The sequence below is a fragment of the Ascaphus truei genome, chromosome 5, assembly GCF_040206685.1.
Source record: "Ascaphus truei isolate aAscTru1 chromosome 5, aAscTru1.hap1, whole genome shotgun sequence".
NCBI classification, from domain to species: domain Eukaryota; kingdom Metazoa; phylum Chordata; class Amphibia; order Anura; family Ascaphidae; genus Ascaphus; species Ascaphus truei.
This window is the reverse complement of record NC_134487.1, coordinates 286178329-286205743: the sequence shown is the minus strand read 5'-3', so window position 1 is coordinate 286205743 and position 27415 is coordinate 286178329. Positions and strand designations below refer to the sequence as shown.

The window sequence follows — 27415 nt, the reverse complement described above, 5'->3', positions numbered from 1 at the left end:
ACACACACACACACACACACACACACACAGATACATTTAGTTACACACGCACACACACGGATACATTTAGTTACACACGCACACACACGGATACATTTAGTTACACACTGTGACAAACGGCTTACTCCGGGGCTCCGTCGTTTGTCCGGGACTGTTTAGAACACGGTCTTTTAGGGTAGGTTAAATGATGAGGCGTCACGTACTGTTCCTTTAAACAGGCTATGCCTGGTTTATTCAGTCCCAGGCACTGAGACTGCCACAGTGCATACATCAGAAAACAGATCAAAACAAAAGCTGCTCACCTGAGCGATAACTTAACTTAGATATCCCTGACTCAGGGTTGGAAGTGGCTTGTCCACTTCCAACATCAAAACACGGTACTTTTGCAGTCTTACACAAATGAACAGAAAGATTGAACCTGTTTGGGGAAGAGGCTTCTCCCCTCTGTAGTTCAGCAGCCTTCCAGCCTCCTGGCTCTTGTGGGGAGCCCAGAGCAAACAGGAAATCAGTCTTTCATACCTGATTCCTAATTAGCATGACAGGTGACAGAAATCAGGCAGCAGACAAACTCTGGTCTGGATCTCTCATCCCTCAGTTCCAGCGCTTGCCAAACTGTGGGATGGAGTGTATGTATTATAAGGCTGCACTCCCAGGCCAAACAGGATAGAAACTGTCTAGTATCCTGGGAGCCCTATATACGGAATTTATTACCATCCCCTGGTTTCTGTCACATATCCTCCCCCCCAGCTCAGACCTCGAGGGATGAGCGACCATGGATATTAGGGAGTGCATCCTTGACAACCCGTCAGCATTGCCATGTTTGTGCCCTGACCTGTGTTCCACAGAAAATTTAAAGGGTTGTAGGCTTAGGAACCACCTGGTCACTCTAGCATTCTTTTCCCTGTTTTGACACATCCAGGTAAGGGGTGCATGATCTGTGACCAACCGGAATTTTCTCCCCAACAGGTAGTATTTGAGCGTCTCTACAGCCCACTTTATTGCGAGACACTCTTTCTCTACTATGGAGTAATTTTTCTCCTGGGGATTTAGTTTCCTACTTAAATAAAGGATGGGGTGCTCCTCACCTTGAGACTCCTGGGAGAGTACCGCCCCCAGCCCTACCTCAGATGCGTCGGTTTGGACTACGAACTCTTTGGAGAAGTCAGGTGTGACCAACACTGGTTGGGCACAGAGAGCTTCTTTCAGGCTTCTAAAGGCCTGTTCGGTTTCGGGGGACCACTTTACCATTAGCGGTCCTCTTGCTTTTGTGAGGTCAGTTAGTGGGGTTGCCTTAGTTGCAAAATTGGGAATAAACCTTCTATAGTACCCAATTAACCCCAAAAAGGTCCTTACTTGTTTTTTTGTAACTGGCCTTGGCCAATTTTGTATCGCCTCCACTTTGAGTGTTTGGGGTTTGAGTAAACCTCTGCCAATAGAATATCCCAGATACTTGGCCTCCTCCAGACCAATAGTGCATTTAGCGGGGTTAGCAGTTAGTCCAGCAGACCGGACTGCGTCAAGCACAGCTTGGACCTTTGGAAGGTGGGATTGCCAATCTTCACTATGGATTACCACATCATCCAGGTAGGCGGCAGCATACCGAGCATGTGGTTTTAAAATTTTATCCATCATTCTTTGGAATGTGGCGGGAGCTCCATGTAAGCCAAAAGGCAACACCTTATACTGAAAGAGGCCGTCTGGGGTTGAGAAGGCTGTCTTTTCTTTTGCCCTTTCTGTGAGGGGAACCTGCCAGTACCCTTTTGTTAGGTCTAGGGTTGTGAGATATCGGGCTTTGCCCAGTCTCTCTACAAGTTCATCTACCCTGGGCATAGGATAAGTATCAAATTTTGACACCGCGTTTAGTTTCCGGTAGTCATTACAAAACCTTGTTGTACCATCTGGCTTTGGGACTAAGACTATAGGGCTGTTCCACCCACTTTGGGATTCCTCAATTACACCTAGTTTTAGCATTTTTTTAACCTCTAAACTTATAGCCTTTCTTTTGGCCTCTGGGATTCGGTACGGTTTAAGGTTAACTCGGACCCCCGGTTCAGAGACTAGGTCATGTTCAATTACGCTAGTTCTACCTGGCCGTATAGAGAAGATTTCTTTGTTTCTTTTCACTAAATTCTGAACCTCTCGTTTCTGATGAACAGACAGGGTTTCAGCTATGCTAACCTCTGGGTCAGTTTCTTGATTCTCTGACGGACCTGGGGGTACTAGGGTTAACAAGACTTCTCTATCTTTCCAGGGCTTGAGTAGGTTTATATGGTAAATTTGCTCAGGTTTCCTCCTACCTGGCTGTCTTACCTTATAATTTACTTCTCCCACTCTTTCCAAGACCTCATATGGCCCATGCCATTTAGCAAGGAATTTACTCTCCACGGTGGGAACCAGAACTAGTACCCTATCACCTGGAGAAAAAATTCTGACCCTAGCACCCTTATTATATGTATTCCTCTGTGCTTCTTGAGCTTTCTCCATGTGTTCCCTCACTATGGGTAGGACTGCAGCAATGCGGTCCTGCATCTGGGCAACATGCTCTATTACACTTCTGTAAGGGGTAACCTCGTGTTCCCAAGTCTCTTTGGCTATATCCAGTAAGCCCCTTGGGTGTCGGCCATACAATAGTTCAAACGGGGAGAAGCCAGTGGATGATTGGGGAACTTCCCTAATGGCAAATAACAGGTACGGTAACAAACAATCCCAGTTTTTCCCATCTTTATCAACCGCCCGCCGTAACATGCTCTTTAAGGTTTTATTGAACCTTTCCACTAAACCATCTGTTTGTGGATGATAGACTGAGGTTCTGAGATGCTTGATTTTTAGGAGTTTACATAGCTCTTTCGTTACTTGGGACATAAATGGTGTTCCCTGGTCAGATAGAATCTCTTTAGGAATCCCGACCCGGGAAAACAGAACTACTAACTCTTTTGCTATGTTTTTAGCTGAGGTGCTACGTAGGGGAACTGCCTCCGGATATCGGGTGGCATAATCTAATATTACCAATATATGCTGATGTCCCCTAGCAGACTTTATTAGGGGTCCTACTAGATCCATAGCAATCCGGTCAAATGGTACCTCTATTATGGGAAGGGGTACCAATGGGCTGCGGTACGCCTTGAATGGGGCGGTGATCTGACATTCTGGGCATGAGGAACAATAATTCGTAATTTCTGCCAGAACCCCAGGCCAATAGAAGCTTCGGAGAACCTTTTCTTTTGTCTTTTCCACCCCTAGGTGTCCCCCCAATGGATGACTATGTGCGAGGTGTAATACTACGTTACGGAATGTCCGTGGTACCAACAATTGTTTAGTTGTAACTGATTTCCTTTTATCAACCCGATATACTAGGTCGTTCTCTACCTCGAAGTAGGGGTAAGCAAGTGACCTATCTGGTTGGCCAGGAGTACTATTCTGGTCCCGTATATTTCCCCTTGCTACCGCTAATGTGGGGTCCTCCCACTGGGCCTTCTTAAAACTCCCAGGACTGACCTCTAGGTCAGCGAGGGTCTTATCCGGTTCTGGGGTGGTAAGTGTCTGCTCAACATCTTGATTTGGGGTATTCCCTACCAAAGTAGTGATGGGGAAGGGAATTTTACAGCACTCCTCCTTTTCCCCCTTCTTATTTGGGCCCTCGTCAACCTCCATTTCTGAAAAAGGGAAAGGATTTGTTTCTTCTAATACTTCGTTATGGTCCGCTATTGAACTCTGGGCGCTATTCTGAGCGGGGGACCACATTTTTAGAAAATGGGGAAAGTCGGTCCCTATTAACACATCATGTGCCAGTTTGGGTACAATACCCACCTTGAAATCTAAAGAACCAAACTCTGTTTCAAAAAAAACATCAACAGTGGAATATTCATGATTATCCCCATGTATACAACAAATTGCCACTCTTTGTGAACTGTTTCCCTGTTTCTTCTTAATGGGCAAGAGGTATTCGGACACTAGTGTGACCATGCTCCCAGAGTCAAGAAGTGCCCGAACCCTCTTACCATTAACCTTTACAAATGCCCACAGATGGTTATTCAAGGGGTCCTCTGGGCTAGGGCCCATACATTGGGACAACAGCGAATAAGGTTCCACGCTGTTGCATTGCATGGGCTCATCATTTAGTGGGCAGATTTTTGCTGTGTGGCCCCTCTCATGACAATTTACACATTTAGGTACATAGTCTGTGTCCCACTTAGAGCCTTTTCCCGGCTCCCCATGTTGGCTATTGCCCTTAGTGTGCGAACCACTGTTGCTGGTGCTGCGTGAAGGTGGTCGCCGCTCTTCAGCGCCCCTTAACCCCGGTACCCTTTTACCGTCTCTGGAAGAGTCCTGGAACCTCGGGTAGTGGGGTTGCTCCACGACTGTGGGTTGCGGGTGCTCTTCTGCTGCATTGTACCTTTCTACGAGGGCCACAAGCTCATCCGCATTGTGGGGGTCACTCCGACTGACCCAACGGCGTAAGGCAGAGGGAAGTTTCCTCAAGAACTGGTCCATGACCAACCGTTCCACGATGTGGCTGGCTGAGTTGATCTCGGGTTGTAGCCACTTCCGGGCGAGGTGGATGAGGTCATACATCTGGCTTCGGGTGGCTTTATCCATCGTGAAGGACCATGCGTGAAACCTTTGGGCGCGAACAGCCGTGGTTACGCCGAGGCGGGCGAGGATCTCGAACTTCAATTTTGCATAGACGTTAGCTTCGGCTGGCTCTAGATCAAAGTAAGCCTTCTGGGGTTCGCCGCTTAGGAAGGGTGCGATTAGACCAGCCCACTCAGCTTCTGGCCATCCCTCTCTCTGTGCCGGGCGTTCAAACGTGAGAAGATAGGCTTCCACATCATCCGAGGGTCCCATCTTCTGAAGGTAGTGGCTTGCCCTGGTCATTTTCGGTACTGGGGCTGCCGCTGCCAGTGGAAGGTTACTGATAGTCCCCCTCAGGATCTCGAGTTCCTGCTGTAAGCCCTGAGCGAACCGCTGTTGCTCCTCTCTCAGCAAGCGGTTTGTCTCTTGCTGGTTTGCATTCGCGTTTTGCAGGGCTTCATTCGTCTGTTGCTGGTTTGCATTCGCCTGTTGCTGGTTGGCATTCGCCTGTTGCTGGTTGGCATTAATCTCTTGCTGGGCTATTAGCAGCTGTTGCTGGGCTGCATTCGTCTGCTGCTGGTTTGCATTAGTTTCTTGCTGGGCTATTAACAGCTGTTGCTGGGTTTCATTCGCGTCTTTCTGGGCAGCGACATTGCGTACCAGCGCACCCACCACGTCTTCCATCTTGTTTGCAGAGGATGAAAAAAACTTTTTTTTTTTTTTTTTTTTCAAAGTTCTTCAACCCGCAGACCCCCTAGTGCTCTGCCCGCATTCTCCACCATATGTGACAAACGGCTTACTCCGGGGCTCCGTCGTTTGTCCGGGACTGTTTAGAACACGGTCTTTTAGGGTAGGTTAAATGATGAGGCGTCACGTACTGTTCCTTTAAACAGGCTATGCCTGGTTTATTCAGTCCCAGGCACTGAGACTGCCACAGTGCATACAACAGAAAACAGATCAAAACAAAAGCTGCTCACCTGAGCGATAACTTAACTTAGATATCCCTGACTCAGGGTTGGAAGTGGCTTGTCCACTTCCAACATCAAAACACGGTACTTTTGCAGTCTTACACAAATGAACAGAAAGATTGAACCTGTTTGGGGAAGAGGCTTCTCCCCTCTGTAGTTCAGCAGCCTTCCAGCCTCCTGGCTCTTGTGGGGAGCCCAGAGCAAACAGGAAATCAGTCTTTCATACCTGATTCCTAATTAGCATGACAGGTGACAGAAATCAGGCAGCAGACAAACTCTGGTCTGGATCTCTCATCCCTCAGTTCCAGCGCTTGCCAAACTGTGGGATGGAGTGCATGTATTATAAGGCTGCACTCCCAGGCCAAACAGGATAGAAACTGTCTAGTATCCTGGGAGCCCTATATACGGAATTTATTACCATCCCCTGGTTTCTGTCACAACACACACACACACACACACACACACACACACACACACACACACACACACACACACACACACACACACACACACACACACACACACACACATTTAGTTACACACACACACACGGATACATTTACTTACACACGCACACACAGATACATTTAGTTACACACGCACATGCACACACACAGATACATTTAGTTACACACACACACACAGATACATTTACTTACACACGCACACACAGATACATTTACTTACACACGCACACACGGATACATTTAGTTACACACGCACACACGGATACAATTAGTTACACACGCACGCACACATGCGGATACATTTAATTACACATGCACACACGCGGATACATTTAGTTACACACACACAGATACATTTAGTTACACACGAATACATTTAGTTACACACGCACACACACGGATACATTTAGTTACACACGCGCGCACACACGCGGATACATTTAGTTACACACACACAGATACATTTAGTTACACACGGATACATTTAGTTACACACGCACACACACGGATACATTTAGTTGCACACGCACACACACGGATACATTTAGTTACACACGCACACACACGGATACATTTACTTACACACGCACATGCACACACACAGATACATTTAGTTACACACGGATACATTTAGTTACACACGCACACACACGGATACATTTAGTTACACACGCACACACACGGATACATTTAGTTACACACGCACACACACGGATACATTTACTTACACACGCACACACTCATACATTTAGTTACACACGCACACACACGGATACATTTAGTTACATGCGCGCACACACACATGTACATTTCGTTACACACACACACGGATACATTTACTTACACACGCACACACACAGATACATTTAGTTACACACACACACACGGATACATTTAGTTACAAACACACACACACACTCGGATACATTTAGTTACACACGCACACACTCGGATACATTTAGTTACACACGCACACACACGGATAAAATTAGTTACACACGCACACACACACAGATACATTTAGTTACACACGCGCGCGCACACGCGGATACATTTAATTACACACGCACACACGCGGATACATTTAGTTACACACACACACAGATACATTTAGTTACACACTCACACACACACGGATACATTTACTTACACACGCACACACACGGATACATTTAGTTACACACAGATACATTTCGTTACACACGCACACACACAAATACATTTAGTTACACACAGATATATTTAGTTACACACGCGGATACATTTAATTACACACACACACAGATACATTTAGTTACACATGCACACACACAGATACATTTAGTTACACACAGATACATTTAGTTACACACGCACACACACAGATACATTTAGTTACACACGCACACACACGGATACATTTAGTTACACACACACACACACACGGATACATTTAGTTACACACACAGATACATTTAGTTACACACACACACACACACACACACACACACACACACACACACACACACACACACACACAGATACATTTAGTTACACACACGCACACACACAGATACATTTAGTTACACACGCACATGCACACACACAGATACATTTAGTTACGCACACACACGAATACATTTAGTTACACACACACACAAATACATTTAGTTACACACACACACAAATACATTTAGTTACACACAGATATATTTAGTTACACACGCACACACGCGGATACATTTAATTACACACGCACACACACGGATACATATTTAGTTACACACACACACACGGATACATTTAGTTACACACACACACGGATACATTTAGTTACACACAGATATATTTAGTTACACACGCACACACGCGGATACATTTAATTACACACGCACACACACGGATACATTTAGTTACGCACACACACAAATACATTTAGTTACACACACACACGAATACATTTAGTTACACACAGATATATTTAGTTACACACGCACACACGCGGATACATTTAATTACACACGCACACACACGGATACATTTAGTTACACACGCACACACACGGATACATTTAGTTACACACACACACGGATACATTTAGTTACACACACAGATACATTTAGTTACACACACACACACACACACACACACACACACACACACACACACACACACACACACACACACACACACACACACACACACACACACACACACACACACACACACATACATTTAGTTACACACACACACACAGATACATTTAGTTACACACGCACACACACAGATACATTTAGTTACACACGCACATGCACACACACAGATACATTTAGTTACGCACACACACAAATACATTTAGTTACACACAGATATATTTAGTTACACACGCACACACGCGGATACATTTAATTACACACGCACACACACGGATACATTTAGTTACACACACACACGAATACATTTAGTTACACACAGATATATTTAGTTACACACGCACACACGCGGATACATTTAATTACACACGCACACGCACGGATACATTTAGTTACACACGCACACACACAGATACATTTAGTTACACACGCACACAAACGGATACATTTAGTTACACACAGATACATTTAGTTACACACAGATACATTCCGTTACACACGCACACACACAGATACATTCCGTTACACACGCACACACACAGATACATTCCGTTACACACGCACACACACGGATACATTTTGCAACCCTTCCAAACAAACCATTCTTGTTCAGTCTTTTTCTAATTGTACTGTCATGAACTTTAACATTTAACATGCTAGCTGAGGCCTGTAGAGTCTGAGATGTAACTCTTGGGTTTTTTGCAATTTCTCTGAGCATTGCACGTTCTGACCTTGGGGTGAATTTGCTGGGACGTCCACTCCTTGGAAGATTGGCAACTGTCTTGAATGTTTTCCACTTTTGAATAATCTTTCTCACTGTAGAATGATGGACTTTAAATTTATTTATTTATTTATTTATAAAATATTTTACCAGGAAGTAATACATTGAGAGTTACCTCTCGTTTTCAAGTATGTCCTGGGACATAAAATTGTTGAAATTGTTTGGAAATGGCCTTATAACCCTTCCCGGATTGATGGGCAGCAACAATTGCTTCTCTAAGATCATTGCTGATGTCTTTCCTCCTTGGCATTGTGTTAACACACACCTGAATGCTCCAGACCAGCAAACTGCTAAAACTTCGGCTTTTATAGAGGTGGTCACACTTGCTGATGATCAATTTCTCACATAGCTTCTCCATTTTGGCTTTATTTTTGTTAAATAAATCATGACACGGTGTACAGTAATATGGCATGTGTTGTTGTTCATCTAAGGTTGTATTTACCTAATTTTTAGACCTGCTAAGGAACAGATGATTGTTATGTCCTGATATGTAAAACCATAGAATTCAAAGTGTGTACTTTCTTTTTTACATGACTGTATATAATTTATGCATGTAATATATATATATATATATATATATATATATATATATATATATTACATGCATAAATTATGTAATGCAAAAAATTTATATATATATATATATATATATAAAATACACATTTACACAAACATAGATTTACACACGCAAACCTATACATTTCATACTCGCACACATGGATATATACAAGCACATTTCTATGCTTTAGAGAACTGTTTTAAATTAATTTTACAGCACAAGCTGTTTTGGCTTCCAGAACATAAAACCTGTGATTTCATTAATGGGGCCTAACGAGGCTGCTGAAGGGGGCAGCAGCTTCTCATTTGAAGAAAGCCGATAGCCTTTGCTTTTAATTACCGTGCTGCTCTGACGGATGGCTTCATGTCACAGGCCATTATGAACTGCTCAGTGAATACAAGAGAAGTGCCAGGAGGAGAGGGGGATAGAAAGGAGAGAGAGAAGGGAGGCAAGGGGGGCAGAGAGAGAGAGAGGAGGCGGGGAGAGGGAAAGAGAAAAGGGAGAGCGAGAGAAGTGGAAGGGAAAGAGAAAGGAGAGAGAAGGAAGTGGGGAGGAAGAGGGAAAGAGAAAGGAGAGAGAGAGAAGGGTGGGGGGAGGAAGAGGGAAAGAGAAAGGATAGAGAAGGGTGGGGGGAGGAAGAGGGAAAGAGAAAGGGGAGGGGGAGGAAGAGGGGAAGAGAAGGGAGGGGGAGGAAGAGGGAGAGAACGGAGGGGGGAGGAAGAGGGAAAGAAAAAGGAGAGAGAGAAGGGAAGGGGAGGAAGAGGGAAAGAGAAAGGAGAGAGAGAAGGGAGGAGGAGGAAGAGGGAGAGAGGAGAGAGGAGGGGGAGGAAGAGGGAAAGAGAAAGGAGAGAGAGAAAGGAGGGGGAGGAAGTGGGAAAGAGAAAGGAGAGAGAAGGGAGGGGGCAGAAGAGGGAAAGAGAAAGGAGAGAGAATGGAGGTGGGGGGGGGCGGAAATACAGGGAAAGGAAAAGATTTGAATGGGAAGGGAGAGAGTCATTTTATTCTGAGACAGCCCTCTGCCGCCTTTCTCTGGATTCTGTGAAGTGTTTGTGTTGAAAACTACCCTTTCTCACCAAAGGTGAACTTTCTGTAGTGTATGATGCTCCAGAGTATCTCTTTACACATCCTTCCATCTAATGTCTCACTAGAGAAAGTGTGTGTTTAAAATAAGGATAACTCACAGACTGCCTCCTGTCCCAGATTTGTAGGTAATGTCCCTAAGGAATTATGTGTTAGAGAACGTTATTTTCATCTAAGGCAGGAGGGGCTAACTCAAGTTCTCAAGGGCTACCAACAGGTCAGGTTTTCAGGATATCCCTGCTTCAGCACACGTGGCTCAGTCATTGACGGGGCTGCTGATTGAACCCCCTGTGCTGAAGCAGGGGTATCCTGAAAACCTGACCTGGTGGTGGCCTTTGAGGACTGGGGTTGGCCACCCCCTAATCTAAGTGGTCTATTTACTCAAGTCTCCCGGCTGCAAATCTGCTGCAAACCCAGTGCAAAAATCAGCATTGTGCGCATTAAAGAAGAGAAATCCCAGGGACGGTAATAGGCATTTTTCTTTGGCTAAATCTCCTGACATTCCTATGCTCTGGTTCTGCAGCCAGGAGACTTAAGTAAATAACCCTGTAAGTGTTTTGACATTATTGCATCTCTGTTTATTCATCTCTTACTCCCCCCCCCCCCCCCCCCCCCCCCCCCCAGAGACGCCGCGATTTCCTGCAACTCATGCTGGACGCTCGTAGCTCCGTCAGCCACATCACAGTGGATCATTTTGACATTGTGAACCAAGCCGACCTCTTGGCCCCACAGAGGGGGGCCCGGAGACGCAGGCCGAGGGTCCAGAACCCCCTAAGAAAGCAGCCAAAAAGTTGAACGAGGAGGAGATACTGGGCCAAGCCTTCCTCTTCCTCTTTGCTGGGTACGAGACGACCAGCAGCCTTCTCTCCTTCGCCACTTACCTACTGGCCACGCACCCAGAGTGTCAGGAGAAGCTGCTGAGAGAAGTGGACGAGTTTACCCAAAGACACGTGAGTCTAACAAGTGCCCAGAGGCTGCCCCCAGCTAACAAGCACCCTGACTGCTTCAGCTATCTGGGGTCCCAACCAGTGGTTGATGCGCCTTCAAGAAGTAGTGGTACTCTGCTCAATTCCAAGTCACTCCTAGAGCTGTCCGTCTCCAAAGACACAAATGAGAGGGTTTTGGGAGTTCTGGGCGACAAATGGAGATTTTAAGGGGGAAGTTAAAAAAAAAAAAAAAAAAATTCAATAGTGAGACTCCATTGCAGTTTATGAGGCTGCTCACACTAAAGATGGGTCAGTGTGACTCCCAAACAGTGAGACGCACAGAAAATCAGGGAGAGCTGAGCTCCAGTGCTGCTCACAATTGGGCAGAGCTGTTTTGACGTGATATTATTATAGAACATGTGTGCTCCAAAGTGGAAGGCAGGGGTTAAAAAATAAAAAAATTAAAACTAAGCAAAATGTATATACATCTTCTTTTTTTTTTTTTTTTTTTTTACTGCTCGTTCTAACCTCTTCACTGCCAGAGAGGCCGACAATGCAGTGTAAGAGCCACAGTCACCTAAACCTAAACCTAAAAAAAACCCCTGCATTTTGTTCAGGAAATTATGTCAATTCCAAACCGGTTTTCCATCTTTCAGATATGTTGATGTACAAAGATATATTTTGGGGGGGGGGGGTCTCCCAACCCTTTTAATTGCTTCACTGCTGGAAGGCTGGCGGTGGCACGGAGGCACTGGTCTTCCATGATCACCACCGCAGGACCAGCTGGGCTGTGAGCATGTGGTCGGGATGAGTCCGTTGATGGAGCGATTGGAAGAGGATGGGGCAGGTAGCGTTTATTGCTCCTGGAGTGCGGTGAGAATGATCTCGCCTAGAAATCGGGAGCAAAAATGGCACGGGGCCTTGCTGCTTTTTTCAAGAACCTGTTCCTGACAACATTTCTAGGAAAAGTCTTATCAGCTCAAATCACATCATCTTTACAATTATCTACAGCAGGGGGACTCAACTTTAGTCCTCAAGCCCCCCCCCCCCCCTCCCCAACAGGTCAGGTTTTCAGGATATCCCAGCTTCAGCACAGGTGGCTCAATCAGTCCCTTCGACTGAGCCTCTGATTGAGCCACCTGTGCTGAAGCTGGGATATCCTGAAAACCTGACCTGTTGGGGGGGGGGGGGGCTGGAGAACTGCAGTTGAGTACCCCTGATCTACAGCACTCTTCCCTTCTGCGGATATAGGCCCATATTCACTGAGGGGGTATATTCCACTAGGCACATTCCGGTTGCGGAAGTCACCTTTACGACCCATCGGGGTGAAAGGGACGTAAGGTATCTCCTGCCGATGGGATGTGTCTTATGGAGTTCACCCCCTAACTAGTGTTGTATATTTTAAATGCCATTGGGTATATTTGTGCTTGTTGTAGCGGATATCGGGAATGCGGGTGTCGCGAGCCTGCAAGCTTTTACTGTGTTGGAAATCCAGTCTATGTTGGTAACTGGCGATTAGAAAAGGCAGAAAACAGTGTATTTATGTGGGTTTGCTGCCCCTGCTGCCTGCAGTGAGTACAGATGGTGTGTCAGTCTGTGTGTGTGTAGGTGTGTGTGTGTGTGTGTCTTTGTAGTTCAGATAAAAATGTATTCATAACAATGTATAGCAGTTTAAACCCATTTCAGAACAGTTCACTGCATCCCACTGGTTACTGGCAGGTCAGTAACATAACAACCCTGGTGTTTTTTCCCCTTCAGGGTGTAGCAGACTATAACACAGTGCACGACCTGCCCTATATGGACCTGGTGATATCTGAGACCCTGCGCATGTATCCCCCTGCATTCAGGTATCAGTATATAGAGCACAGCCTTATTACAGGGTAATGTGCAGAGTACAGTTGTATAACCGGGCACTGCACCCAAATCCCCGCTGTATAACCCAGGTGCCCGCTGTATACCCGGGCACTGCGCCCAGGTGCCCGCTGTGTAACCGGACACTGCGCCCAGGTGCCCGCTGTGTAACCAGGCACTGCGCCCAGGTGCCCGCTGTGTAACCGGGCACTGCGCCCAGGTGCCCGCTGTGTAACCGGGCACTGCGCCCAGGTGCCCGCTGTGTAACCGGGCACAGCGCCCAGGTGCCCGCTGTGTAACCGGGCACTGCGCCCAGGTGCCCGCTGTGTAACCGGGCACTGCGCCCAGGTGCCCGCTGTGTAACCGGGCACTGCGCCCAGGTGCCCGCTGTGTAACCGGGCACAGCGCCCAGGTGCCCGCTGTGTAACCGGGCACTGCGCCCAGGTGCCCGCTGTGTAACCGGACACTGCGCCCAGGTGTCCGCTGTGTAACCGGGCACTGCACCCAAATCCCCGCTGTATAACCCAGGTGCCCGCTGTATAACCGGGCGCTGCGCCCAGGTGCCCGCTGTGTAACCGGGCACTGCGCCCAGGTGCCCGCTGTGTAACCGGGCACAGCGCCCAGGTGCCTGCTGTATAACCGGGCACTGCGCCCAGGTGCCCGCTGTGTAACCGGACACTGCACCCAGGTGCCCGCTGTATAACCAGGCACTGCAACCAGGTGCCTGCTGTATAACCGGGCACTGTACCCAAATCCCCGCTGTATAACCCAGGTGCCTGCTGTATAACCGGGCACTGTGCCCAGGTGCCCGCTGTATAACTGGGCACTGTGCCCAGGTGCCCACTGTATAACCGGGCACTGCCCCCAGGTGCCCGCTGTATATAAGGCAGTATAGTTCCTTAGTTCTAGTAGACGTTTTGATCCTGGAGAAAGTGGAGATTTGATTGCAGATTAGTTGCAGCTAATCCTGGAGGTTTTCAGTCTTATATGTGTTTCTTTTTCTAAAATAGTTGTGGTAATTTGTCTAATTAAAAAAAAAAACAATCTGCTAAATATTGGGGCAAAACAGTTTTGGATCTTATTTTATAGAAAAAAATTATATAATTTGCTATAAAACCATAAAGGGGGAGAATATTTCCAAAATAAATACATTCATTTCTTTAATTCTTTAATAATATAATAATAATAATTTAAAAAAAATAGTGATACTTAAGGTCAATAAATGCAAAAGTAGTGTTACCTTCCAGCACCATCACACTTCAACCACTGAAGCACATTTAAGAATGTTGTGTATTCACTACTCTGTTATAATAATGTACATTCTAAATCGCCTCACCTCATAGCAGGGCAGTGTATACACAGCACAGCCTTGTTACAGTGTAAAGCATGAATATCCCAGGGCTATGCACAGCACATTATATACCCCATGTTTGTCATCCCCTGTATGATGCACAGGTTTGCACGGGAGGTGGCACAGGATTGCACAGTGATGGGTCAGCGGATCCCGGCTGGTGCTGTGCTGGAAATCCCCGTTGGGTGTCTGCAGAATGACCCCCGGTTCTGGCCCGAGCCAGAGAAATTCAAACCTGAGAGGTAAAGGGAAACATACCGTAGCCCTAAATGTTCATTGCTAGAGTCAACCTTTTTCCTGTGTCTCTCTTGTCACTCTAAGCATTCCCCTATCCTCTCCCGCCGTGACTACTGTAACCTTCTATTAACTGGTGTCCCAGACTCCCAGCTCTCTACTTCTACTCGTAATACCAATGTCTCTATTCTCCTGATCCTGCTTATTAATACTAATAAAGTTCAAGGGAACTAGTCCCAAAATCAGGGCTCAGTCACAACCATGAAATGTATAAATATGTGATCCATTGATAGAAATCACACATGATGGAACTGAGCTATAATCAAAGCTACGTGAGACTTAATGAACACCTGTATGTCTTTAACTCCTGTCAATATGTAAGTAAGGCAGTACATAAGTATCTCCGAGGTGGTGACAGACCTATATATATATATCATAACGGTCATGCCTACCCTCTCATTGAAACAACCTGCATAAATAACATGACACATTGGAGTAAACAGGTAAGTACTCACTAATGTAGCAGCTCATCCTTAGGTGGTGCGTGCATCACGCCAGCATAGCAGGTAAGGTAGATGTCCCATAGGGTCCAAAAATACAGTTTTTGCTGGTTTGTGGCCCCCATCTCTGACACTGCTGTGCTCCGTTTTTTGGACCCTATGGGACATCTACCTTACCTGCTTATTAATACCATAATTTTACATTTTAATCTCCCCGTATTATACTGTAATTACCCAACATGAGGCAATATACTAAAATAAACCTGTCTAAATACTGTATGTACTCTGAGCAAGCACTGACCGGTATATGCATCTTAAAGTGAGGGGAACAAAGAGCGGGTACTGGGATTAAAGGAGCATTCCCAAAAAATGTCCCCTCAAGGTGGTAAGCAGGGGGTCTCTTGAGCTGAACCACGTTGATTTCAGCTCTGGGGACCCCCTGCTTCCTGAAATACTTACCTCCGAAGGTGCTGCCTATATGTCATGGAGGTATAAAACTCCTGCATCATGCTGGAGAAGAGGAAGCTTCCACGGATTACATTGGCCCATGTGACGCGGGGCCTTTAAACCTTCATATTGTTTACCCTGAAGGAGACAGTACTGGGGGTACCTTCGGTGGTAAGTGTCTTGGGAAGCAGGGGGTCCCCTGGAACTGAAATTAACTAGGTTCATTTCTGGAGACCCTTTACTTCCAACCCATGCTTTAAAAAGCAAACAAATACCTAGGCGGAACGGCTCCCTTAAAACCCCGGCTCTCCCATTACCAGGGCAATGAATTACCTTTAGGGTTACTGCTGCTTCTCCCTGACCTGTGTAAATAGTGCGCACGTGACCACTTGGTTGCCCACGAAGTGACTACGATCGGCTTTGCCCCCTGCAGGTTCACGCCGGAGGAGAAGCATAAGCGTCATCCCTTCGTGTACCTCCCGTTCGGGGCCGGACCTCGTAGCTGCATCGGGATGAGACTTGCGCTCCTGGAAACCAAGATAACCATGTATCGTGTGCTGCAGAAGTTCAGCTTCCAGACCTGTCCCCTTACTCAGGTGAGACCTACAGATCACTGCCCTGCGTTTGTATACAGATAGCCATAGGCCCCCTCCTGTCTTTGTCAATGTCACCTTGCTGTTTGAGGGACAGTCATGATGGGTTACTGTGCAGTGTAAAGATTGAAAGGGCTATAAAGTCCCAGTTACAGTGTTACCCTGCAATTGGGCCAAAGATTCCTTCTATCACTGTTACATTGTAGTGACCCAGACAGTGTACGGATGGGCTGAGGTTCCTTCTGTGCATCGCATTATGTCACTCGATTGGCCACCGTTCCCTTCTTCTTCTTGTCACTGTGTTACCTAGAGGTGGAAAGGACAGACACTGCAGTGTAGACCAGAGTTGCACTATCTTTCCCAGCTGCTCCCCCCCCCCCCCCAACTGCCTGCTTTCCCTCCCTGCTCTCACCCCCCACCCCCTTACCTTGTCTCCGGGGGTCACGTGACCCTGCGCCGTCACTTGACGTCGCGTTGCCATGGCGAAGAGTCGCCGGAGACAAGGTAAGTGAAGTTGCAGAGGCCTCACACGATCCCCCGGCATTAATTTAAATGCCTTGGTGGAAGAGCGTGGGGCCTCTGCAACCGCCACGCCCCCCTGAAAAATCTTGCACGCCCCCCCCCCCAGTTTGCGCACCCCCGGTGTAGACCATAGTTTATGCCTGATTGTGTCCCTGTGGGGGGTCGGATGGGTTCTCATGAATACCTGCTCCAGGACTCGCGAGGTGGGACAGGAAGATGGCAATAGGACTTGCACTGGCTTCTCCACTTCAAAAAAGTAAACAAAGAAGCCCCCATGCAATCCATATTGCACATCCAATATGACCAATTATTGCGTTAATTCCTATATGTTTCTTCTTGTCATTTAGTTCAATTTGTTTTGGCCAAGACCTGTTAAGCTGCAGCCATGTTAAGGTTGGACCTTTTCAGCCGGTTCCTACAGTGCCAGTGTTTTACTGTGTCCTGTGTATTTCCTCCGCTGCACGGAGAAAGGGCGACATAACAATGATGTGGTCATTAGCATGGGATGCGTGACATGTATGCAGTTACAATTTAGGCGCACTATATGTGCGAAGGGTGAGCCATAGTGCAGTTCAAACTAGCTAAAAAGCCAGAAATGCCCAAGAAATAGTGAAAGAAATCTACAAAAAAAAGTGCAAGAACAAAAAATGATATATATATACATACACACACATATAAATACACACACATATAAATACACATACACACGCATACACACACACACACACCTTATTGCTGCAGGAAAGGTGATCACCAGCTTCCTCCTAGATGAAGAATCTCTTAACAAAAATTACATGTGTACTTGTACTGATTAAATAGTGGTGAGATTGGGTGACTGTGGCATAACACTAATTGACCTATACTGACTGTATGAGAAGAAGACACATATAGAAACAAACTAAATAAATTGTCATATTGGACGAGCATTGGGGCTTCTTTGTTTCTCATCATATACTTGGTCACTTTCCCAGTAGCACTCCGATTTGCACAATGAAATATATTTAATAAATAACACCGTGGGCTTGGGTTTTGAGCTCGCTAAGGCTGAGTCCATGGTGACTGCAGCCGTGCGGAGACGCTCTGAGGCTGAGTGAAAGCGGGTGCTTTCCCTGGCCTTGGTTAGCGCACCGTCCGGGGGCTTGTTGGGGGGGGCGGGTCAGTGACGTCACAAAGCTGGTTCGTCCTCATTGGGCGAACCGCACACGTGACCGGCCCAGCGCTCCCGTGAGCGCCAAAACGTAAAAAAATGAAGTGCAAAGCCTTCGCACGCCTGCGGACGCGTGCGCGAGCCCCTGCTAAAGCCGCTCTCATTGCGGCTGCAGGGGCTCACTGACAAGCGTCAGCGCACCTCAGCACGGGTCAGCTCCTAAGCGCTGGCCATGGACTCTGCCTAAGATTGCGTATTTCTAATTCCCCCACTTCAACGACCATGGCTTTACTTCTAGGCCACCCCTGCAACAAAGGCTTGTGATGTGACTTCATAGTGATAACAGATCAGGCCATGGCCGTTCATTAATATTACGGCTACGCAGAAGGGGCTGGGAACTCTAATGCGTCTTGTTTCCATTCCAGATCCCGCTCCAGGTCAACGCAATGTCCACACTGAGGGCTAAAGACGGCGTGTATGTAAACATAATATCTCGCTAGCACTTCCTGCGGGTCACAAGGAAACCACGGTGCTGACAACAATGCAGCTTATATGCATCAAAAACCCCAGAGTTATCCGGGACAGTAATGATATACATGGTACTCAGAGGCAGTGATTGGTTTGCATAGCACTGTACATGCCGATAATAATCCGTACTGAAATCATTTCTTTTTATAATGTTGTCTGAGAACACCTTCTAAACCCACATCTTTAAAGCCCAGCAACATATGCACATAAAAATATTTAAAACATTTTTTATATATATTTGAACTGTATATATATATAAATATATACATATATTTAATTGTTTTTGTTTATTATTCTTTCAATTTTTCTTTTCACCCTAATCACCCCTTCCACTGCCAGATCCACTTGATTCCAACATCTAGAAACTATTAATGTCAAATAAGTATTTTTTTTTTGTTCCAGGGGTTCTTAAATATGGCTGCCTTGTGAGTTTCCCAAGCAATGCCTTATAACTCAGCCCAAATCACTGCAACATTAGAATCCCTGCAGCGTTCTTACCCAGTTTAGCACTAATCCTGGCCTCTAACGAACACAATTTGCTGTGGTGTTTTTTTAGATGTAATTTTTTTTTCTTTTTGACTAAACCTGGCAGCCTATTAAACCTTAAAGCGCGAGTGCGTTTACAGAACCCGCGAGTGCGTTTACAGAACCCGTGAGTGCGTTTACAGAACCCGCGTGTTGCTAAGTGACGCTGCATGTTTAGTGATGATGAATCTGTTAACGTCTCATAAAAAGACCGCACGCGGCCACGCCATCTCTACACCACGCCATCACGTGGGCGAGTGCCAAGAGACCGGGGGAACGCGCGGGTACTGCCGTCCCTCCGGCAATCAAAGGGTTAAAGAAATGTGTTTGCGCATTTCTACGCTCCCAGGCGGAAGAAAGTCGCGCAGCTGGTGTCAGGGAGTTTCCCCAAACAAATAGCCCCCGGAAGCGGTCAGGGACATCTGGTTGCTGCCGTTTTGCCGCGACCAAATCTCCGCCAGCGTTTATCCGCTTGTCACCTCGCTGGCAGGGGCAGTCCCTAACCGTACCCATTATCCTAAAACCCCATAATCTTAGCCCTAAAAGCCTGACCCCCTTACACTAAAAGCTTTACCCTAAAAGCCTGACCCCCTTACCCTAAAAGCTTTACCCTAAAAGCCTTACCCCCTTACCCTAGGAGCTTTTCTCTAAAAGCCTAACCCCCTTACCCTAAAAGCTTTAGCCTAAAAGCCTTACCCTAAAAGCTTTACCCTAAAAGCCTAACCCCCTTACCCTAAAAGCCTAACCCTCTTACCCTCTAAAAGCCTTAGCCCCTTACCCTAAACCCCTGTCCTTAACTCCCTACCCTAACTGCTAAATTAACCCGTAAATTAACTCTCTGTGAAGTTGGCAGTGGCTGAGCGTCCAGCAGCTGCGGCAGAGGGTCACTCTGTGGCCAAATGCCGGCAGAGACTTGGTCACCGCGAGATGGCCACGACCAAATGTCCGGTTCCGTCTGTAAGTACAGCCCAGTGTGTGTATGGGAATGTGCCGCCTGTAAGTACAGCCCAGTGTGTGTATGAGAATGGATGTGCCGCCTGTAAGTACAGCCCAGTGTGTATGAGAATGTGCCGCCTGTAAGTACAGCCCAGTGTGCTGTGTGAGAATGTGCCGCCTGTAAGTACAGCCCAGTGTGCTGTATGAGAATAGGCGTGCCGCCTGCAAGTATAGCCCAGTGTGCTGTATGAGAATGGGCATGCCGCCTGTAAGTACAGCCCTGTGTGATGTATGAGAATGGGCATGCCGCCTGTAAGTACACCCAGTGTGCTGTATGAGAATGGGTGTGGTGCCTGTAAGTACAGCCCAGTGTGCTGTATGAGAATGGGTGTGCCGCCTGTAAGTACACCCAGTGTGCTGTATGAGAATGGGCGTGCCGCCTGTAAGTACAGCCCAGTGTGTGTATGAGAATGGGTGTGGTGCCTGTAAGTACAGCCCAGTGTGCTGTATGAGAATGGGCATGCCGCCTGTAAGTACAGCCCAGTGTGCTGTATGAGAATGGGTGTGCCGCCTGTAAGTACAGCCCTGTGTGCTGTATGAGAATGGGCGTGCCGCCTGTAAGTACAGCCCTGTGTGCTGTATGAGAATGGGCGTGCCGCCTGTAAGTACAGCCCAGCGTGCTGTATGAGAATGGGTGTGCCGCCTGTAAGTACAGCCCGGTGTGCTGTATGAGAATGGGCGTGCCACCTGTAAGTACAGCCCGGTGTGCTGTATGAGAATGGGCATGCCGCCTGTAAGTACAGCCCGGTGTGCTGTATGAGAATGGGCGTGCCGCCTGCAAGTACAGCCCAGCATGCTGTATGAGAATGGGCGTGCCGCCTGTAAGTACAGCCCAGCATGCTGTATGAGAATGGGCGTGCCGCCTGTAAGTACAGCCCAGCATGCTGTATGAGAATGGGCGTGCCGCCTGTAAGTACAGCCCAGCATGCTGTATGAGAATGGGCGTGCCGCCTGTAAGTACAGCCCAGCATGCTGTATGAGAATGGGCGTGCCGCCTGCAAGTACAGCCCGGTGTGCTGTATGAGAATGGGCGTGCCGCCTGTAAGTACAGCCCGGTGTGCTGTATGAGAATGGGCGTGTCGCATGTCAGTACAGCCCAGTGTGCTGTATGAGAATGGGCGTGCCGCCTGTAAGTACAGCCCAGTGTGCTGTATGAGAATGGGCGTGCCGCCTGTAAGTACAGCCCAGTGTGCTGTATGAGAATGGGCGTGCCGCCTGCAAGTACAGCCCAGCATGCTGTATGAGAATGGGCGTGCCGCCTGTAAGTACAGCCCAGCATGCTGTATGAGAATGGGCGTGCCGCCTGTAAGTACAGCCCAGCATGCTGTATGAGAATGGGCGTGCCGCCTGTAAGTACAGCCCAGCATGCTGTATGAGAATGGGCGTGCCGCCTGTAAGTACAGCCCGGTGTGCTGTATGAGAATGGGCGTGCTGCCTGTAAGTACAGCCCAGTGTGCTGTATGAGAATGGGTGTGGTGCCTGTAAGTACAGCCCAGTGTGCTGTATGAGAATGGGTGTGGTGCCTGTAAGTACAGCCCGGTGTGCTGTATGAGAATGGGCGTGCCGCCTGTAAGTACAGCCCGGTGTGCTGTATGAGAATGGGCGTGCCGCCTGTAAGTACAGCCCGGTGTGCTGTATGAGAATGGGCGTGCTGCCTGTAAGTACAGCCCGGTGTGCTGTATGAGAATGGGCGTGCTGCCTGTAAGTACAGCCCGGTGTGCTGTATGAGAATGGGTGTGCCACCTGTAAGTACAGCCCAGTGTGCTGTATGAGAATGGGCGTGCCGCCTGTAAGTACAGCCCGGTGTGCTGTATGAGAATGGGCGTGCCGCCTGTAAGTACAGCCCAGTGTGCTGTATGAGAATGGGCGTGCCGCCTGCAAGTACACCCAGTGTGCTGTATGAGAATGGGCGTGCCGCCTGTAAGTACAGCCCGGTGTGCTATATGAGAATGGGCATGCCGCCTGTAAGTACAGCCCAGTGTGCTGTATGAGAATGGGCGTGCCGCCTGTAAGTACAGCCCGGTGTGCTGTATGAGAATGGGCGTGCCGCCTGTAAGTACAGCCCGGTGTGCTGTATGAGAATGGGCATGCCGCCTGCAAGTACAGCCCGGTGTGCTGTATGAGAATGGGCGTGCTGCCTGTAAGTACAGCCCAGTGTGCTGTATGAGAATGGGCGTGCTGCCTGCAAGTACAGCCCGGTGTGCTGTATGAGAATGGGCATGCCGCCTGTAAGTTCAGCCCAGTGTGCTGTATGAGAATGGGCGTGCCGCCTGTAAGTACAGCCCAGCATGCTGTATGAGAATGGGCGTGCCGCCTGTAAGTACAGCCCGGTGTGCTGTATGAGATGGGTGTGGTGCCTGTAAGTACAGCCCAGTGTGCTGTATGAGAATGGGTGTGGTGCCTGTAAGTACAGCCCGGTGTGCTGTATGAGAATGGGCGTGCTGCCTGTAAGTACAGCCCAGTGTGCTGTATGAGAATGGGCGTGCCGCCTGTAAATACAGCCCAGTGTGCTGTATGAGAATGGGCATGCCGCCTGTAAGTACAGCCCAGTGTGCTGTATGAGAATGGGCGTGCCGCCTGCAAGTACAGCCCAGTGTGCTGTATGAGAATGGGCGTGCCGCCTGTAAGTACAGCCCAGTGTGCTGTATGAGAATGGGCGTGCCGCCTGTAAGTACAGCCCGGTGTGCTGTATGAGAATGGGCGTGCCGCCTGTAAGTACAGCCCGGTGTGCTGTATGAGAATGGGCGTGCCGCCTGTAAGTACAGCCCAGTGTGCTGTATGAGAATGGGCGTGCCGCCTGCAAGTACACCCAGTGTGCTGTATGAGAATGGGCGTGCCGCCTGTAAGTACAGCCCGGTGTGCTGTATGAGAATGGGCATGCCGCCTGTAAGTACAGCCCAGTGTGCTGTATGAGAATGGGCGTGCCGCCTGTAAGTACAGCCCGGTGTGCTGTATGAGAATGGGCGTGCCGCCTGTAAGTACAGCCTGGTGTGCTGTATGAGAATGGGCGTGCCGCCTGCAAGTACAGCCCGGTGTGCTGTATGAGAATGGGCGTGCCGCCTGTAAGTACAGCCCAGCATGCTGTATGAGAATGGGCGTGCCGCCTGCAAGTACAGCCCAGTGTGCTGTATGAGAATGGGCGTGCCGCCTGTAAGTACAGCCCGGTGTGCTGTATGAGAATGGGCGTGCCGCCTGTAAGTACAGCCCGGTGTGCTGTATGAGAATGGGCGTGCCGCCTGTAAGTACAGCCCGGTGTGCTGTATGAGAATGGGCGTGCCGCCTGTAAGTACAGCCCGGTGTGCTGTATGAGAATGGGTGTGCCGCCTGTAAGTACAGCCCTGTGTGATGTATGAGAATGGGTGTGCCGCCTGTAAGTACAGCCCAGTGTGTGTATGAGAATGGGTGTGCCGCCTGTAAGTACAGCCCAGTGTGTGTATGAGAATGGGCATGCCGCCTGTAAGTACAGCCCAGTGTGCTGTATGAGAATGGGCGTGCCGCCTGTAAGTACAGCCCTGTGTGCTGTATGAGAATGGGCGTGCTGCCTGTAAGTACAGCCCTGTGTGCTGTATGAGAATGGGCGTGCCGCCTGTAAGTACAGCCCTGTGTGCTGTATGAGAATGGGCGTGCCGCCTGTAAGTACAGCCCAGTGTGCTGTATGAGAATGGGCATGCCGCCTGTAAGTACAGCCCAGTGTGCTGTATGAGAATGGGCGTGCCGCCTGTAAGTGCAGCCCGGTGTGCTGTATGAGAATGGGCGTGCCGCCTGTAAGTACAGCCCGGTGTGCTGTATGAGAATGGGCGTGCCGCCTGTAAGTACAGCCCTGTGTGATGTATGAGAATGGGTGTGCCGCCTGTAAGTACAGCCCAGTGTGTGTATGAGAATGGGTGTGCCACCTGTAAGTACAGCCCAGCATGCTGTATGAGAATGGGCGTGCCGCCTGTAAGTACAGCCCAGTGTGCTGTATGAGAATGGTTGTGCCGCCTGTAAGTACAGCCCTGTGTGCTGTATGAGAATGGGCGTGCCGCCTGTAAGTACAGCCCGGTGTGCTGTATGAGAATAGGCGTGCCACCTGTAAGTACAGCCCGGTGTGCTGTATGAGAATGGGCCTGTATGTACAGCCCAGTGTGCTGTATGAGAATGGGCGTGCCGCCTGTAAGTACAGCCCAGCATGCTGTATGAGAATGGGCGTGCCGCCTGTAAGTACAGCCCAGCATGCTGTATGAGAATGGGCGTGCCGCCTGTATGTACAGCCCAGTGTGCTGTATGAGAATGGGCGTGCCGCCTGTAAGTACAGCCCGGTGTGCTGTATGAGAATGGGCGTGCCGCCTGTAAGTACAGCCCAGCATGCTGTATGAGAATGGGCGTGCCGCCTGTAAGTACATCCCGGTGTGCTGTATGAGAATGGGCGTGCCACCTGTAAGTACAGCCCAGTGTGCTGTATGAGAATGGGCCGCCTGTTCGCTGTGATGTTTGTTATGGCCTAAAACCCTGAAATAGCTGGGGCAGCGTGGGAGGTGTCGGGGGAAGGGAGGTGTTTGCGAAACAGCTTTTTATCCATTAAAATGAGCATGCTGCCATATTAAGCAGCATTAACCCGTATGAGGCAAAGTCAATGTGCTGATGTGTCTGGCAGTGAGGAGGTTAAACCCGATCAGGCCTTGTATCAGAAACCATATTAAAAACTTCAATAATTACAGGTCTGTCACCACCCACCTGTTCTGTGGGGTCAGGACATTTTTTTTCTTGTGTGGAAGAGGGCAGCATGGAAAGTGACCCCTCAGCCAACATGGCAGCCCTGGTACGGGTCTAGGGTCTAGACCAGGGGTGGTGAACTCCAGTTCTCTAGGAGGACCAACAGGTGAGGTTTTAAGGATATCCCTGCTTCAGCACAGGTGGCTCAGTCATTGTTGACTGAGCCTCTAATTGAACCACCTGTGCTGAAGCAGGGATATCCTTAAAACCTCCCCTGTTGCCAGCCCTTGAGAACTGGAGTCCGCCACCCCTGGTCTAGTTTATATATTTGACATCTGTTAAGGGCTTATTGTAAAGTAATGAGGCACTCAGAAATTGGGCGCGTAGTCATCTATTATAATCCCAGATGTCCTCTCCGAGGTGACATATAAGGCTTGGTCACCACTGGCTACCGGGCGCTGTGGGGTCAAGAGCTGCCCCTCAATGGGGCTGGGCCCGCTGCGAGGGGCGGTCGCCGCACTGCGCGGTGCGTTTTTAGACTCGCATTAAAATTGTGATTAGACCTAGCGACGGAGCGCTAGGCCACACCCCCCGCGTGGTTCAGTCAATGAGGGCGAAGCTGCCAGGTGATGTCATGGCCGTGCCCCCGTCACGCCCCCCCCCCCCGTCTTTTCCCCCCGTCTTTCCCCCTGCAGCTCACTGCAGACCGGGAAAATTTGGCATGCACCGGGGCTGTAGCCTAGCTCCCGAGTGTCACATTGTACAGTAACAGCCTCCGGTTACTCTTACTTCTTCACCCTGATGGATAGTAACAGGCACCGCTTCCACAATCTGCAACATATGTCATCTGCCTATATGTCCTGTACATGCTCTATATAGGCTGTCGTTGGAAGGGGTCTGTTCTACTTGTCGCCCCTTTTTCCCCTCTCTTTTCTAATGCTTTTGACTTTCAATGCCAAATGTTCACAAACTGTTTTCCTACCTGTAACATTGTTTTCTAATGTAACTCCTCAAGGGGGAAATGTGTTTCTCGTATCTCATTATACAGTTACACGATGACGATGGTAAAGGGCCCCCCCGGGGCGTTTAAATTACCTGCCGGCCCTCTTCATCATGACGGCGCTGCGTCACGTGACGGCGGTTTGTCATGTGACGTCACTGCGTTGCGTGATGGAGCATTGTCATGGCGACGTTGATGGAGGAGGGCCGCTCTCTTAGAGACCCTGCTCTGTACCCCGGCAACCAGTTTAATTGCGATGTGGAAGAGCGCGGGGTCTCTGCAACCGCTTGGCGGGTTCATCACGGGTTGGGAGGGTCCCGACTCCATTTCTGATGAAGAACCCCGAGAGGTTGGAAAGCTTGTAACAATTCAACTACTTGTTGGTCCAATAAAAGGTATCATACCCCCTACGTACTCTCCCTCCTTTGTTACTGCATGGAAGAAAGGACCAACACAACCCTTCTTTGCTATACACATCAGAGCCTTAGGGCAAGGTGGGGGAAGAGACAGCGGGGGGGGAGGGGAGAAATACTGGTGTGAAGTGGCGGATGTCCCATTAGGCCCGATAGGTCGCCCCCATATACAGAAGCTGCGCTCTCGGGCCTGATGGGAAGGCACAGGGCACGGGGCGGCCGCATCCTTCCTACCGCCCTCCTCCTTCCGAATCGCAGAGTCAAATGACACGCCGGACGTCACCAACGGCGTCTGGTCGTGGCAACGTGACATTGGGCCGTCAAATGGCGCCATGACTTCGCGTTACCCTTGCAACGCGACGCCGCATCACGTTGGTCCGCGGCATCATTTGACGCTGCGCTTCGGAAGGAGGAAGGGGGGTGGGACGGCAGTAAGGAGGTGGGCGCCACGTGTAAGCGACTAGGGGTGGAGGATCTTGAATCCGCCGTTGCTTCTGGTGTGAAAGAAGGGGAGAGCACGTGGCTCCAACGCGGGGGGAGGAGGGGAGAAAGCTCTACTCCTGGGCCCCAGGAAATCTGTTGGCGACCCTGCTGTCCATTGCTATTTTAGGGAACATCACGGTATGAGCCCTGATTTTACGGAACTGGGGCCTTTGTCGGTGGTGAAGATTTTTTTTTAATAGCCAGCATGAAGGGAGAACCCCCTTATGAGCGAGTTTTCACAGCTGTATTACTTGCCTTCCTAAGGCTGCGCATATAGTGCCCGGCGATGCGACGTCGCGCCAAAACAAATACATTGGATCTGTTGCATGCGCTTATAGTAAGCGCGGCGGCGACGGACCTACGAACAATTTTTAAGCCATTGAAATTTGATTTTGGGAGAGACAGTCGCCACATGTGACTGTCTCTACACCAATCACAGAGCGCCTACTGCACTCTGCCCGCCCCCCTTCGTGACGTCACTGGCCTTGTTACCAGCGACGTCGCTCCGAACTGAAGTGCAACTTTCGCCAGTGGCGACGGGTGACGTCATCGGTCGCGTCGCCGGCACTATACAGGCATACCCCGGTTTAAGGACACTCACTTTAAGTACACTCGCAAGTAAGGACATATCGCCCAAGAGGCAAACGG

At 48.9% G+C, this 27415-nt stretch overlaps 1 protein-coding gene across 1 annotated transcript in view; it reads left to right on the top strand.

The window, feature by feature from the left end:
* Nucleotides 1-18930, top strand: part of LOC142496092 (thromboxane-A synthase-like) — an 83562-nt gene extending 64632 nt beyond the window's left edge. Inside the window, 6 exon segments of the mRNA XM_075602486.1 lie at nucleotides 11184-11295; nucleotides 11298-11509; nucleotides 13244-13332; nucleotides 14792-14929; nucleotides 16302-16464; nucleotides 18556-18930. Of these exon segments, the coding sequence (XP_075458601.1) occupies nucleotides 11184-11295; nucleotides 11298-11509; nucleotides 13244-13332; nucleotides 14792-14929; nucleotides 16302-16464; nucleotides 18556-18630 (789 nt within the window). The 3' untranslated portion in view covers nucleotides 18631-18930.
* Nucleotides 18931-27415: the final 8485 nt, after the last annotated feature.